General features: G+C 38.7%; 1 protein-coding gene across 3 annotated transcripts in view; it reads left to right on the top strand.

The window, feature by feature from the left end:
* The window catches only part of LOC107716717 (serine/threonine-protein kinase WNK1-like), a 23,610-nt gene extending 7,435 nt beyond the window's left edge, over positions 1-16,175 (top strand). For 2 of the 3 annotated variants that reach the window (XM_016523246.1, XM_016523245.1), the window contains exons 3-24: positions 3,464-3,636; positions 3,734-3,954; positions 5,383-5,540; positions 5,895-5,983; positions 6,620-6,839; positions 7,082-7,358; positions 7,624-7,730; positions 7,855-7,947; positions 8,067-8,180; positions 9,138-9,223; positions 9,319-9,463; positions 9,620-9,736; positions 9,963-10,076; positions 10,164-10,218; positions 10,305-10,445; positions 10,637-11,370; positions 12,089-12,190; positions 12,288-12,730; positions 12,804-12,997; positions 13,085-13,189; positions 13,275-13,465; positions 14,424-16,175. In XM_016523246.1, the coding sequence (XP_016378732.1) occupies positions 3,464-3,636; positions 3,734-3,954; positions 5,383-5,540; positions 5,895-5,983; positions 6,620-6,839; positions 7,082-7,358; positions 7,624-7,730; positions 7,855-7,947; positions 8,067-8,180; positions 9,138-9,223; positions 9,319-9,463; positions 9,620-9,736; positions 9,963-10,076; positions 10,164-10,218; positions 10,305-10,445; positions 10,637-11,370; positions 12,089-12,190; positions 12,288-12,730; positions 12,804-12,997; positions 13,085-13,189; positions 13,275-13,465; positions 14,424-14,711 (4,167 nt within the window). In that variant the 3' untranslated portion in view covers positions 14,712-16,175. The remainder of the gene's footprint in view (positions 1-3,463; positions 3,637-3,733; positions 3,955-5,382; positions 5,541-5,894; positions 5,984-6,619; positions 6,840-7,081; positions 7,359-7,623; positions 7,731-7,854; positions 7,948-8,066; positions 8,181-9,137; positions 9,224-9,318; positions 9,464-9,619; positions 9,737-9,962; positions 10,077-10,163; positions 10,219-10,304; positions 10,446-10,636; positions 11,371-12,088; positions 12,191-12,287; positions 12,731-12,803; positions 12,998-13,084; positions 13,190-13,274; positions 13,466-14,423) is intronic. The other variant, XM_016523247.1, reaches the window with a different exon arrangement.
* Positions 16,176-16,441: the final 266 nt, after the last annotated feature.

Raw genomic sequence — 16,441 nt, 5'->3', positions numbered from 1 at the left:
GCATATCTCAAAAAACATGGCCGCCATTGGCCAAACAAGTTTAAGCACCTATTAAACAAGGTAAACGGAGGTCAATCTGAACGAAACTCGGTGGGCATGTTCGACTCAGGGCCCTAAAGGTCTGTAAACCTCCATATTGGATGTGTTTTACTGTCAGCCATACATCCAGGTTGGCCTAGACCCTAAAATATACCACCTTAAATGCCTTCATGTGCTTGAACCCCGGTCATTGCTGCTTGCAGCTATATTTATTATTATTATTATTATTTTAAATGTTTTTATTTAAGTTAAATAATTATTTTTTTAAACAATTTTATTAAAATATTTATTAGATTTTTTCCTGCTAAGTTTCACATTACTGTTACCACTTCCGGGCTTTGTGCTCCCATGAGAACTTCATGAGCTTTGTTTATAATCTTCTTGATGGATGGAAATGCTTTAAGTGTTAAAATCGCTTAAGTACAGCCATTCATTTACTACACATACACATTATACACTGTACCTTTGGGATCAGTAAGGTGTTTTGTTTTTTGTTTTTTTTTAAGCAAGAATGCATTAAATTGATCAAAAGGGACAGAAGTTTTGTAACACTGTAAAAGCTTTTACCATTTCAAATAAATGCTGTTCTTTTGAACTTTATATTCATCAAATTAAAAGATGTTTCCACAAAATAAATTACGCAGTAATACTGTTTTCAACATTGATAATAATAAAAAAATCAGATGTTTCTTGAGCAGAAAATCAGCATAATAGAATGATTTCTGAAGGATCATATGAGACAAGACTGGCTGCTGAAAAATTGGCTTTGCCATTACAGGAATAAATTAAGTTTTAAAATATATTAAAATAGAAATTGTAATATATTTTACAATATTATTGTATTTTTTAAATATAAAGGCAGCATTGATGAGCATAAGACACTTCTTTCACATTTAAAAAAATCTTACTAACCGCAAACTTTGGAACTGTGGTGTATGACTTTAATTTTTTATTTCCTTTTATGTAATATTATAGTCATTTTAGATAGGAAATAGGTCACACGGATCCTAACAAAAAACATTCACAAAGCATGTGACCTCCATGTGTTCACTGATTAACATTATTGACTGATAGATGAGCGTATGAACGTCCAAACTAACTGTGCAGCCCCTTATAAGCACCAAGACCACTGCACTCTATCCCAACCTACTAAACTACATTGGTCAATTTTTTATTAGTTGTTAAACGTATTTCCAGGTAATTTGTGTTTCAGATGCTCTCACTAATACTAGTTCCTTATCTTCCATCTGTAGTGGTATGTGTCCTCACACGTGAGCCTAATTCATGCCAGGAGCTTTATCCTTATACTGGAGTTCAGTGTGCAGGCTGCCCCTCTTCTAGGGAAACGTTCCCACGCTTTGCTGGCCTGGTCCCATAGGCCACAGAATGCACCACATATTTGGAATAGTCAAGGGAGAAGGGAGAGAAAGTAGGTCTGTTGTAGGGTGGGGTGCAAAGAGTCCCCCTTCCTCTAACCCACATCATTTGGCACTGAAATTGCTTTTGACAGGGCTTCACTCTGTTAAGGCACTGTGTTAAAGACCTCTAATTGTGTTAATTGCACACATGTGAGCAGTTACGAAAGTTTAACCCTAACTTAGGGTGAATGCCAGTCCCCCAGGGCTTGGCAAAGGCAAACTCATGGCTAAATCTTTCTCATTCCAGAGATGGCAGTTGACCACACCAAATGTAGGTCAACTAAGAATCGCCAGTTGAAATGAGTGCAATTTTTTTAACTTTAGTCAGCCGCACACAGCAAAACAGTCACACTGCTGGATTGGGTTTGAGCTAGGGCTGTGCGGTATGAAAAAAAAAAAAAACCTATCGCGGTTTCTTTGATCAATTTTGCAATTTCGATTTTAATCACAATTTTGAGACACACAGACAAGCTTTACAGTCATTAATGCATTCAGTGTGAATTTGAAACATATTTCCAAAAGAAAACCAATTAGAGCTTTATCAAAAAGCTGTAACATGTCTCTAGAACAGACATAAGGCAAAATAATCACTAAGTAAAGGTGTAACATAATGTCTCTAGTAGGGATGTAACGATTCACTCAACTCCCGATTCGATTCACGATTTTGATTTCACGATTCGATTCACTTTATTTATTTTTTTTTTCACAAAATGAGGTTTAAGGCAAATTATAAATTAAATGTGTCCTTTATAAACAAACTAAGGGTTTGTCTGTGCTCTTTCCATTTAAAATTAGAGGCAACCACTGCATTTTAATCATGATCCAAACAAAGATGCTGCATACATGCAACATGAGCAGTTTTTAATCTAAATTAGATTGCATAATTTTGAAATTTGAAGCAAAAACAGAATGCTTTGACTTCAGTTTTATGAAACTATACATAAAAATATCTGCATCAAACAGCGGATGAGCTGTATGAGACGGAGATTCAGTAACTTGACTATCGCAAACCTAGTAAATCACCTTGCATGATTCATTTAAATACTCCCCTCCCATAAATTTTGCATCTGAAAGGGAAACTCCTACAAATCCATATGCAATAATGTCAGGCGCAAAAATAACTTTTCATCTCTAAATTTTTCATTGCGTGTCTTTAGTAAATTCTGATGGAAACTTTTAACGTCAACAGAGGGTTTGCGCCAGCTACGGCTGTAAAAAAACATGTCTCAAGACTTTATGGCGGTTTTTCCCCATCCCACTGCATCTCATTAAATGAAGAAAGTAGCCTACTCTTTGTGATTGGTTTTCGGTCCTAATTGTTTTTTTGTGATTGGTTTTTTTTCTAATTGTTTAAGCAACTTTATTAATTATATATGGTTTATAAACATTATGCACTTTTTTCAAAGATAGTCGTGTTATTTTATTACGCTTTGAAGAAACGTGCATAATATTTTGCTCGATGCGCCCTCTTGTGGCCTCAGGAGAGAAGCCAAAAGCTTTTTTCCCCCTAACTGAAATTATGCCTTTTAAATTAGAATATAATTAGAATTTTGATCATATTTAAGTAGAAAATTCGAATTTAGTTTTTCAGTCATTTTGACAGCCCTAGCGCTAGCACAAGCTGTTAGTATATCTGGTCCTGTGTAATTTTGTATAAAATGTGAAACACAAAATATACAAGACTTTGTATATCACAAATAGTGTTGGCTTTTTGACGAATTGCTTTTGTTCGTCTTTTGTAAGTCACTTTGGAAAAAAGCATCTGCTAAATGCGCAAATGTAAATGTAATAACAATAACGATAACGATAATGTTTTCATTGTAATTTTTCCCAGAAGTTTTTTTTTTTTTTTGGCATTAATGTTTAAAAAATTTCATTGAAAGTGCGGTTAGATTTACTGTTGTTGGATGAAATTTCACAAGCAAAATCCAAATTTTGCTAATGTGACCCCGCATTTACAAAATCTTTTGTAATATTCTAAAATAAAATAAGAAATTCTTTTTCAGGATCGCAAGTTGTCCAAGTCAGAGCGGCAGCGTTTTAAAGAGGAAGCCGGAATGCTGAAGGGTCTTCAGCATCCCAACATAGTACGCTTCTATGACTCCTGGGAGTCATCCTTGAAAGGGAGGAAGTGTATTGTCCTGGTGACTGAACTCATGACATCTGGGACACTCAAGACGCAAGTGCTTTTATTTGTTCCTGTCAGATTTTTTTTTAATCCATGTTTGTCATCGAGGCCACCTGCTATGATTGATTTGTTTTCGGTGCCCTTGTAGGTATCTAAAACGGTTTAAGGAGATGAAGATCAAAGTCCTGCGCAGCTGGTGCCGGCAGATTCTGAAGGGGCTGCACTTCCTTCATACTAGGTCGCCTCCCATCATCCACCGGGACCTCAAGTGTGACAACATCTTCATCACCGGACCTACTGGATCTGTCAAGATTGGAGACTTGGGTCTGGCTACCCTCAAGAGGGCCTCCTTTGCCAAGAGCGTCATAGGTACGGCTAAGTATTTGCAACTGCATTACCGCCTCCAAATCGAAATCCATTCGAATTGCCCGACTCCGATTTGTGGTTGAGGGAAAAGCAAATCCTTCATTCCATGTTTCTTTTTCAAGTTTCTTTTCTTCTGCTGCTTCTTTTCAAAGTGTGTTTCAATGACAGTGGTGAGAAAGCAGACCACAGCGTTTCCCTGACCGATTGAACCGCAGCAAACCAGGGCTCCCAATTTACGGAAGTTGTCTCTTGACACCCTCTTTTAGTTCAAACATAGTTTTTGTCTTTTCTTCTGTCCTCATTGCAACAATTTCAGGTGCCCACAGACCGAGTAAGTAGTTGTGGTGCGGTTGTAGGTATTTTGTGACATGTCTGCAGGGAAACCTGATCTGATCATGGGATAACACTAGAGCTAGAGTTGAGCCCTGGGCTGGCAGGTACCGTGAGTGATCTTTTGCCCTGGTTCGGAAATTTGTGGTCTGTTTCTTCAGTCAACCATGATTTAATGATGATGATGCTAATGAATCTGTTAATTTTTTCCCCCCACAAGGAAATGCTTGTTTTCTTTTAGTGTGTCAGTGTCTGGAGCTCAAAGCCTTAAACTCTCTGCTCATCTCCCTCATACTTTTAGCTTTAAGATCTTTGTGATTTTTCTTTTTGTTTTTTGTTTTGGAAGCCTTAGGCTCTTATTTCAGGTCTCTCCTTATTCTACTTTAAGGATTATTTAGTGTACTGCAGTACAGACAGTAAGTACGCAGAAATGAGCCTGGTAAGTCCACCAGTATTATGTGACACATATCAGTCAGAATCATTATCAATATGGGAAGTTTGTCTGTGTGAGACCTTTGTCAATGGGTAACTTGGTTACTAGTTCACCTGGTGCACAGAACCTCACTTTTTTGGTAAGCTATGTAGTGTAACACATTTGAATTGCTCAACCTTTTCTCTTCACAGGTTAACCCAAAGGTAGGACTTTTTGAAAGGTTTGTTTTCCATAGCTAGTGCTTTGGTTTGGTCTTGTGATGAAAGCATCAGACCCTCTGACCGTGGACTTGTTATTTGGGCTAACAACCACAAATACGTTGATTTCTTAAATTCAGTCTCTATTGTTTAGTCCTGTGGTCAGTCCAGGCCTTTGAGTGAGTGCTGTGCACCAGTTTGTTTTTTCTCATATGCAGTCCATCCCTTGAAGGTCTTACATGGAGAAACTTGGGCTTCTTATCATTGCGGTCTAACTGAGGGGAGTTTCCCCTTCCTCTTTTTTTTTTTTTACTTTCTATCCCTTTTTTGCTCTTCTTCCCTCTACCTCTCTCTTTTCTCGCAGGTTATGCCCAAGCGGTCTTCAGCGACAGCATCATCTTCCTCTCACCTCTTCACTGAGAGGTTGTAATAGGGTACTGAGAGAGTTCTGAACCATTCTTTTAATTTAAGGTACCCCTGAGTTCATGGCGCCTGAGATGTATGAGGAGAAGTATGACGAGTCCGTGGATGTGTATGCCTTTGGGATGTGTATGCTGGAGATGGCTACTTCTGAGTACCCGTACTCCGAGTGTCAGAATGCAGCTCAGATCTATCGCAGAGTCACCAGCGTAAGTCCACACTTCACTGGCAGAGGAAAGAGTCCCCGCGCACTCATCCTCCCCTTGTTTGCTGCACTATTTTAGTCTTTTTACCCCTTTTTTTGCACACTGTGGGGGTGTTTCCTTTCTGCTTTTTTTCCTCACACAGTGGTAAGTTGTTTTTTACTTCTACCAGTAAATGCTGAAGCCCAGTCTCACAAAACCAGTACTGACCTAGCAACCTAATGGTATCAGACATTATAAATACAAACTTAAGCCTGAGTAACTCAAAATGTAGTATTTTTGAGAAAATCTGGCCCCAAGTTAAAACAATCTCCGCTTTCTACATGTGTGACTTGATTGTTTCCTGTGTCGTGTTTACAGGGGGTAAAGCCTGGCAGTTTTGACAAAGTGGCTATTCCAGAAGTGAAGGAGATCATTGAGGGTTGCATACGTCAGAATAAAGACGAGAGGTGGGCTGACATTCACCGAGCATGAGAGTTCAGTTGTTGTATTGTAAGGTCTAGTTTTCACAACCTGTTTTTTTTTTCTTGTCCACTGGAAATTTGTGGAAAGGTATTTTCAGTGTTTCATTGGTTACACCACAGTATGAAATTCAACATGCTATACTTGCAGCCTTTTTTATTTGTGTCATATGAAATGCAGTGTCTGATTTGACTGAGGTCTATGTTATTACCACACAATTAATTATTTAAAAATGTATTTAATTCAGTTTTATCACATTCAAGGTCATAAATGTCTGCTGTGTCTTTTACATGCATGTTCTTAACCTGATTATGCTTAAGCCAACAATGCATGTGGTTATGTGGTTACGTCAGAATGAGGAGAGTTCTCACAAGTTCCCACTGACATTTTGGATGCTTTATTTAACATTTAACATGAAAAACTCCTGAGTCAGATACACAAATGATTACGTTTTGATGTCACTACTGAGGAATAAGTTGATTTTTCAAAACATTGCCATAATATTGGTTTGTATGTAAACCAGTTTCCTCCTCTGTTTAATATATTGATATGTTCTCATTAAAATATTGGTACAGGACAGGTCTTAATTTTGATTCGTTTTTTTGTTTTGTTTTGTTTTTTAGGTATTGCATCAAGGACCTCATAAGTCATGCTTTTTTCCAGGAGGAAACTGGTGTTCGTGTAGAGCTGGCTGAGGAGGATGATGGAGAGCTGGTGGCCATAAAGTTGTTGCTACGCATTGAGGATGTAAAGAAACTTAAAGGGAAATACAAAGAGAATGAAGCCATTGAGTTTTCCTTTGACTTAGATAAAGACGTCCCAGATGATGTTGCCCAAGAAATGGTAAAGATACTTGGATTTCTGTTCTGTTACTTAACTACAGATTCAAATCAGTTGATGTTTTGAATCTTTAATTGGTTCATTTTGTTTGGCCTTACATGTAATTATCCATATATATTTATTCTGCATCCTTTCAGTGCGTAAAAAAAAACACCTAAAAGTTTGCAGAATTCCCCCTGGCGTTCTTATAACATTGACCTGTCATTGTCTTTAAAGTTGAAATCTAAGTAATCTTTTTCCTCAAGGTCGATTCGGGCTATGTTTGTGAGGGTGACCACAAGACCATTGCAAAGGCCATAAAGGACAGAGTGTCCCTGATCTCCCGTAAGAGAGAGCAGAGAAAACTTGTTAGAGAGGAACAAGAAAAGAGGAAGTTGGTGCAGGAGAATGACCCCTCACAACTTGGACCGTATACGAACACCACAGCCAAGCCCCCTGGTCCCGCTCTGGCCTCAGTCATTATTGAGTCTGAAGAACATGAAGCAGACCAGCAACTGCAGCAGCCTGGAGCCTCTGCTTCCAGTTAGTGTTGCAAAAGTTGTTTTGCTCAAATTTCAATACTTAAAAAGTACTGTATAGGCATGATTGTGTTAACATATTGCCAAAGCATTATACACAGAGCAAGTAATGACAAGAAAAATAATTGTACAATATAACAAAAACAAATAACAACATTTTTTTTTATTAAAATGCTAGTAATGAATAAAAATAAGATACATGTATTTGTATGGGAAAACGTTTTGAAAGTCTTATTGTCTCATAAGACCACATTTTGTGGACCCTCAAGGTTCAGCGTCTGTCCCTGAGACTCAGCCTGCCCAGCCAGGCACATCTTTCAGCACCGTACAGCCTGATCCGCAGCCACAGCACACCATGACCCATCCACAAAGCATGGTGAGTCATTTCCTTTGTATTTTGTTACCTGTCTTGGTTTTCAAGCAGAGCTAGTCATGTTAACCTGAAGAAAAAACAACACTTGTTTCTTTGTGTTCACTGCTAAATTGCTTCTCCTCAATAGTCACAGCACCCAGCCCAGGCCCCTCTGCAGCAGCAGAGCAGTACTTTGACCCCGGGTCCCATCGCCCAGACTGGAACTGCGGCCGCACCCCAGGTACACTTCATGTGATCCATAACATGAAGACAAAAACATCTTGCTCTATAGATCTGTTGTTTGTTAAACATAAACCAGAGTTAAACATAAATGAGAGTATACATGAATTGCCTTCTTAGGTGATGGGTCAGGCAGCCACTCTGCCCTCTGCCGTTCAGCCTGCCGTCCCCTTGCAGTACCATCAGCCACCTCAGGATGGCAGCACTCCCCCTCAGGGCCCTCAAGTCTTACAGGTACAGTAAAAGTACCCTCTGGTGGCTGACCTTACATCTTCCATTGGCCTGCATTTTGCTTGATGAATGGTGTGGTGTTTGCACACAACGTCCAACTTATTGGCAGTTCATACATTAATCCTACTGTTCTTTACTTCTCCATCCTTGTCTTGCGTGCTGGCTGCTCTTACATTCTTGTCAGATATGGGCATGTCAACTCATCCCTCCTGTTTTCTCACCACCTCCAAATGCTGAACAGCTCTATTTTCTATATCAGGCCTGTCAGGTACTAGTTGTGCCTAACACTGTGGTGTGTGAATTAGCAGTTTGCCAATGTGGGTTTTTAGTGCTGATAATAATACCTACAGTGCTGATGGCTGATATAATGCTTTCACATATAAAAATATAATGCATATTTTAAAATATAGTTTTGTTAATGGTAAACAGAATTGCTTATTTTTACACAATATTTTCTTAATTCATTTATAATCCTAAATATTTTCTTAATTCATTTATAATACTAAACAAAAAAATATTTGTTGACTGGTATGTTGGTAGATGCTAGAATAAGCTTTGTTTTCAGTGAATTTTGAGTAAATGTGGAAAAATGTTCTTTAAATGTCAGTCATTTAGTGTACTTATCAAATATTTGGGGTCAGTATGATTTTTTAAAATATTTTTTGGCTGTTTTATAGCTGTATTTGATTAAAAATACAGTAAAAATCTGAATAATTATTACAGTTTAAAATAACTTTTCTGTTTGATTTGTTTTTTTTATGTAATTCCTGTGGTATTCCTATGACGGCGAAGCTGAATTTTCAGCAGCCATTACTCCAGATTGTATCCACATTGCATCAATTTACAACAATGCCTTTTTGTCTGGACAAAAAACGTCTCCTACCTGTGATTGTGTGTTTTGGATGATCATGATTAGAAGTCACTGGGGTTCTAAAATCCTAAATTAATTCTCTATTACAGGCACCAGTGAGTGTGTCCCACTCCCAACCGCAGCCAGTAGAGCAGTTACAACCTCAAACATCTCTGGTTCCAGCCTCCACAGAAAGGTGAAACATCTTTTTTATAATTCATGTTTATTAATATTGACATTCTAGTACAGAGAAGTTTAACCAAATGTTTAAAATGTTTTGGGTGTCCTCAGTGGTCACTCCGATGCTGCATCTGGTCTGAGCGATGGGAACGAGGGCAGCCATGAGGGTCGCTCTATAAAACGACCCCAGAGCCGCTCTGTACGCAGTCGCTCACGCCACGAAAAGAAGGCCAAGCTCAAGCTCAATGTGCTGAATGTAAGTTATGATCAAATCTAATTTGATTTGTTTGTAATAGTGGCATCACATTACATTTTGGTGTGTATTTTACTATAATAACAGTGTGATTATAGGCACAAAAATTAGTAAGTACATATAATTACTTTCATGGGGTTATTGATCTGTTTTTTGTAGATTTCTAATATTGGGGACAGAGTCGCTGAATGTCAGCTGGAAACCCACAACAAGAAAATGGTGACATTCAAGTTTGATTTGGATGGAGATAATCCTGTAGAAATTGCTGAAATTATGGTACACATTTCTCTTACTTTCACCTTTTTTCAGTAGAGTGGATTGATTGCCAGAGACCTCTTCATTTGAAAATACAATGATATTTATAACAATATGTATTGTTTTGTTGTTTTTTGATTTAGCATTTTATGCATTACCATTTTGGCTCTGAGGATGTTTAACTTCATTCAATATTTAATAAATAGAAACAAAAAATTTGACTAACTTCTGTGTGTGTAACTTCAAGATCAAAAGTGATTTTATCTTGGAAAGCGAGCGGGAGACCTTCATAGAGCAGGTTCAAGATGTCATTCAGATGGCAGATCAGAAAGGAAAGGCTCCGAAAAATAACCAAAATCAGGTACAGTTGATGATTTTTCAGACCATAAGAACAAATGTGAGAAATGATTTGAAGACTACAAATGAAATTTTCCCCTTAACCCTTCAGGTGAGCAGTAATTTGGGCCAGCAAGTACCTGAAATTTCAACATCCAGTGTGCCTGGTAAGTGTATTTTGGGGTGATGTTCTTATATTTTATCTGCCCCTATCTTGCAACCTGTATCATTTGACATATTTCACATTTAACAGGTGTGCCACCTAGTGTGGCAGCACAGGTTGTACATTCAGCAGGCCGGCGCTTCATAGTTAGCCCAGTGCCTGAAGCAAGACTTCGGGAGCCGTTTTTTGGACCTCCTTCTGCAAACACATCATTTGAAGACTCCATACCAGGTCTGATTTACTTTTTCTCAGAAAAAAAGTGCTTAAACTTGTATATGAAGTATTTATGGTATTTTGTTGTTGAATGTTTAATTTATATCTGCCATGCAATAGCTGATGAAGCTGATATGGCAATAAATTTTAATATGACCAACCAACCAACATGTAACATTAAGATTGATTTTATGTATTCTCACTTCTAGCATCTGATCCCACATCAGCCAGCAGTGTTCAGCAGGACCAAGCTATTGCCCCTGGCTCAACCCAGATTTCTGTGGTACCAGCCACACCTGGAGGTCTTGCCCCAGAGAGCTGTATCCCTCCTATTTCTCAATCGTTATTCCAGAGCCCTGTCCCAGCTGCCACTGCAGCTCTTACAGTGGTCACCACTCATGTTAGCACTCCTACACCATCTACCACTCAGCAAACCAGAACAGGGAGGACATCTCCTTCTCCAGCCCCAACTGAATCACCAGCACGTCGACTGTCACTTCCCACCCCTTCCCAGACTCCTCAAAACGTTGTGGCTGAGAGCAATGGCTTGGATCAAGCTCAAACTGGCATCCAGCAGGTGCAAATCGGTCCCTCCTCCGTCCCTGTGACGCAACCATCTACAACAGGAGATGGTGAGAGTGATGTACAGGGGAAGCCACCTGGAATTGAAGACATCCATGCTTTAGACCAGAAGCTGCGTTCCCTTTTCAAGGACTCGTCACAGAGCTCCTCCAACCAACCTGATGGATCTGGAGAGACATCCACATCCTCCCCACCCAACACTATCAGCACTAACACTCCTGGCTTTGTCTCTGGTGGAACGCCTTCCAGTTTGTCTCTCAGTTCCAGTGGGAACTTTGCACCTGGTGCTTTTGCCTCTATTGTGACACCTACAAGCTATGCCCAGACACCATCTGCAGATCTGTCCCCACAAAGGCCACAGGTGGGGAAAGTTACTAACTTGCTGATTTAGTGTCTGTGTTGGTATTTGGATGACATGAAGCTAAAAAAAATTTTTTTGTCTAAATTTATTAATTTATTCAAGATGGCATTAAAAATTGCATTCATACTGGTGTAATTTAAATATTAAACTATTAATTAAAATAAAGCTAGAATAAAATCTAATATTAAATGAAAATTAGAAATGTCTTGGCAGTTAACTGCAATAAAATAAGTTAAATTACAATAGCTAAAACTGAAATAAAAATAAAATAAAGCTACATATAAATATAATAAAATGACAAAAGCACATAATAACTACTAAAACCTATACTAAAATAAAAAAACTGAAAATATATTATATTATAAAATATTAATTAATACTATAATAGTAAATAAATAGTACTAAATTACACTGATTCATACATGACTTCAATACACTTCTTCTATGTTTTTAACATTTTAATAAAATTATATAATTTTTGTTGTAAACAAAACTGACACATGGTGCAACCAACATGCTAAAAGGTTTTCAAAAAAAAAAAAAAGAAACCATTTTAAATACAAAGAGTACATTTCTAAAATCTTGGCACATGTATTTTATATTCTAGATTTTTTATTCCTTTTCTTTACTGTAGACAGTCTTATATGGCATTGGCCTTTTAAAATGGTCCATTGTATTTTACACTCATTCATATTTGTACAAACATTCTCTTTTACAGACCTCTGTATCTGTAACTCAACCAGATGGACAGACCAGCACTGAGGAGAAAGAGCCAGCAACGTCACCACCTGAGAAAGCTTTCAAACTTGGCCGATTTCAGGTAGCCTTATAGACTTCTCAGTGTGCACTAGGGCTCAGATTTTATACCTGGAAGATTTGTACAGCAAGTTCATGCACATCCTGGTTCTACATTTCAGGTTTCTGTGGCCAGTGATCAAGACCCAGACACTGCTCAAGATCCAGCAGTTGTAGTCTCATCTTCCTCCATCACCCCTTCTTCAACAACAACAACATCATCGTCATCCTCTTCCTCATCATCACCGTCATCTCTCTCTAGCCCTGAAAACACTGTTCATAAATCTCAGACCCCTCCCAGGGTCAGCCCTGAACCCATCCCATCTACCACTACAGTCGGCCGCTTTGAGGTGACCTCCAGCACTGACATCAAAGTGGGCTGCTTCTCAGTCACTCCAGCAGAAGGAAAGACCTCTGTAAGCTCTGCTGAGGGACCAGACTCTGCTAAACAGTCTAAAATGACCCCTTCCACCGTGTCCATCACCAATCACTACCTCAGCAGTGACAACGACTCGGAACCAGAAGACGAGGGCTTTAAACGAGAGATGAACAAGCTCAGGGAGAGGTAACTGTGTTTTCTGTAAGCTCATTCATGAAAACTGTGTATCGTGATCACCAACTGAACTTTCTTTTCGCAGACATATGGTCGAGATTCAGGCATTACAGAATAAACAGAAGAAGGAAATCGAGGAACTCTATACATGTCTGGGCAAAATGCCACCTTCTGTGGTGGTCCCTCCCACCGTGGCCATTGTGGCAGGCAGGCGGAGACCCACTAAGGGCAAGGGGACCAGGTCAAGAAGTGGTAGTGGCATTGGTTCTTTTCAACAAGGTATCAGAGCTTAGTGATTTACTGTATATCCAACTGTAACATGGGCTTGTGAAAAAATGGGATGAAAAATGTTTGGGTTTTGTCTAGGGAACAAACAAGCTGTACAGAGTGGTCAAATTTCAGGCAATCAGTCAGGCACTGGAAAGACTTTAACATCTGAAACCATACCAGGCTCAAACGTTCATGTGCAAGGTAGGACTTTCACCATTTACAGATTTTTTTTCTTCTCAAAATGCTCAAGTTTTTCTAATCAGTGAATATTAATTGTAACCTACAGGGACCACAAGTCCAGTGAGAGAAGAGAACGGACAGAGCCATAATCAGGACCAAGCACCTGCTGCTAATCTGCCACACAAGGGCACATTCACAGCTGACCTCCATCAACTGGTTGATAACTGGGCCAGGGATGCCAAGAACAAGATGCCACAGCTCAAGAAAGGCTCCAAAAAGAATGCACAAACCCATAATGTATGTTAACTCTTACTGTACCAGAAAAACTATGCTTAACAATTTTCATTTAGATGTAGATTGTCACAGAATGTAAAATAGCAAGGCTCTAATTGCCTTTTATAAAACAATTAAACTTGGTTTTGGAATAGAATGTGTATTTTATTTAGAATATTTAGATTTATATTTTTAATATTATACATTTTTTTTTAAACTAAGATGGCAGAAAAAAATGTAGTTTAAAAAAACTTGTTTTACCCCAATTTGAGTGTCAAGCACTTTTATGCTGCGTAGTACCATGAAATTAACTGGGAGTCAGACCTCGGCAGGTTTTGGTACAGAGCTCAAGTCTCTGACATCTACCAATGTTAAAACTGGCATATTACGAAAATTCTCTGTCATTTTTGTAAATGCTTATTAAAATTTGTATTGTGAATGATTCATGAATGCAAATGTTTTAATTAAAAAAAATTAACCCTAACCCCACCCCTCTACTATCGACTTCAAGCTCGCATTCATTTTTGAGTCCAATGAATTAAACCAAGTTTCTGCCCTATACTATTTTTCTTTTTCAGTGCAGAAAAAAAGATCTGTCACTAGTTCTGTTTAATTGCAACTTTAACAGTTGGCCTGCACAGTGCCATACACAATAGCTCAGTGCATTATAGTGTTATTTAGCATGGTTGAAACACTTTTTCACAGACAAAGCTTAAGCTTAGTCCCAGACTAAAATGTACGTCTGAGCTGTTTCAACTGAAAGAAACTTGCACTGACTGATCTTAAAATATATCCGTGCCTTTGTTTTGTCTCAAGATGGACACCAGTAATGTTTTTTTTTTCTAAGGCACGTTTATCAAAATGAATTAAATGGCCACATCCTGGCTTAGTCTAAGCACTGTCTGTGAAACCAGACCTATATTGACCAAATCAAGATTTATTCCTATTATTACTAATCGAAGCCACCTGTCTTTTTTCTCAGATGATGCCACGTAAATACTCTGCACCAGGTCAGCTTTGTTCCATGGGTGGTCACATGCCAGCCACTGTCAACCCCGCACCCGGGCAGAAGGGTTCACTGTGTGTGACCAGTCAGCAGTTTGGCTACACCTGCCCCTCCTACAGCATGCCCCAGTGGACTCAGGCGGGCCCGCTGTCATCCAGCACTCCCCCTGCAGGACTACAGCAGGGCTTCCTCATACCCTCAGGAGCTCACCAGTCTGGAAACAATTGCGGGTCAACCGATCTACGCACCACTCAGGCGAGCTGAAACAGCAGGGTTGGTACAAGGAAGGGAAAAGCAGTGCCTCATGGGGTTGAGATTATCAGACCTAGTTCTTTACGTGGACGTGTTTTTATCCGACAGTTTACATTGGAAAGACTTCCAGGTCCATATAATGTGACTCGCGTTATTCGAATCTGCTATTTAAAGACTGAGATGAATGTGTACATTTGATAAAGAGGCACAGGAAGGGTTAAACTGGTTTAAGTTGTCTTAAACATCAGATATATATAGCCTTATAGTAGGGATACCGTCCTTATTGTAATAAAGTCAGGCAGTGTAATACAGTGATGGTGTTGCAGTTTACTTAGAGAAGAGATACTAACATGTTAGTGAATGGATGGAGAGATGGAAAGAGAAGACAACACCACCAACATACGCCTGAATGTGTATCCTACATACAAGCCTAGATTGTTGGAAGATGGATAAAGAAGGTAGGTAGGAATGTTGGGAGTAACGCCATTTTAGATACAAGTATTGGGGGACTTCTGTCCTAATTTGCTTATGTTGGAGTTTGTAATGAAAGGAAGAGGATGTGCAATTGAGGGAGGTTTAAGCCAGGTTTTATAGCTCTTCATCCTTGCACGTATTTCATAGCATTGTTCATTTGTGACCTTTTTTAATATCATTTATGATGAACTTACAATAATACAGTGCATCTTATATAGACAGTCACCACTATTCCCTGTCCACACCGTTTTTGTATGTAAGTGGATAGAAGGCTTAATTTGGATAAGGGTGAACATCTTGTATGCATACTGATGAAGGCATATTTCTTCAAACAATCCCGTTGTTTTCAATTTGAATGAAGCTAGCCTTAAACCACAGGATTATGTCTTCCCCAGTCTTTAGAATGGCACACAACCATTACAGCCCATGCTGTAGTAAATGAAATACTTGATTTTGGGCAGTGACCAACTTTGTTGCGAAAATATTTAATATGGTGCATTTGACTGCAGCAACACAGAAGTACAGTATTAAACTACAGCACCTCAACCAGTTTGTTGATATCACTCCCCCAAACCATTTTTTCTATCTTTTTCGTTATATACACAAATTGAGTGCCAATTTGCGGAAGTGACGTCCTGTCACCTCTAAAATGATCCGCTTGACTTCTCTAGAGAAGGTAAATGTTACTGCAATGCAGAAAACACGACGTTTAAAGGTTTAACTGATCAGGGAGGGTTATTTGTTACTTTTGATACTCGAGTTAAATCCTTCGTAATTGACCAGAACCACATTTAGACAGTAAAAACTGTTGAAATACCACTAATCACAGTCACATGCTCCCGTCACATAACTGAAATTCTGAAAACTGCGTGTTTTCACAATCTACAACTCACTTGTTCCCATAGAAAACAGCATTAAATTTGTGGGGTCAAAAATTGCTGCTGATGTTTTCAATAATTTTCCATCCAGGGTCCTTTTGGTGATTATCTATGGTTTTGTGTTTAAAATATGTGTGTGTGTGTGTATGTATATGTATATATATGTGTATATATATGTATATATATATAAAACATTTTGGACTTTTCCTCCTCCCACTACACTGTGCTCATTATTACAAGGTGTTTTCCAGATTTATACCCACAGCTTTTCACATCCCCTGCCATCAGCTACCAATAAAAATAGTAAAATGTGGTAAAATAATCTGGGAATACAGTTTCATTCCATTCCTCAGACTTTTATTCTCCAAAAATCAGAAATAAAATTAAAAA

The sequence above is a fragment of the Sinocyclocheilus rhinocerous genome, unplaced genomic scaffold (genome assembly GCF_001515625.1).
Source record: "Sinocyclocheilus rhinocerous isolate Xijiao unplaced genomic scaffold, SAMN03320098_v1.1 scaffold1201, whole genome shotgun sequence".
Lineage (NCBI taxonomy): Eukaryota > Metazoa > Chordata > Actinopteri > Cypriniformes > Cyprinidae > Sinocyclocheilus > Sinocyclocheilus rhinocerous.
The sequence above is the reverse complement of the archived record's forward strand: the minus strand, read 5'-3'. Positions and strand labels throughout refer to the sequence as shown.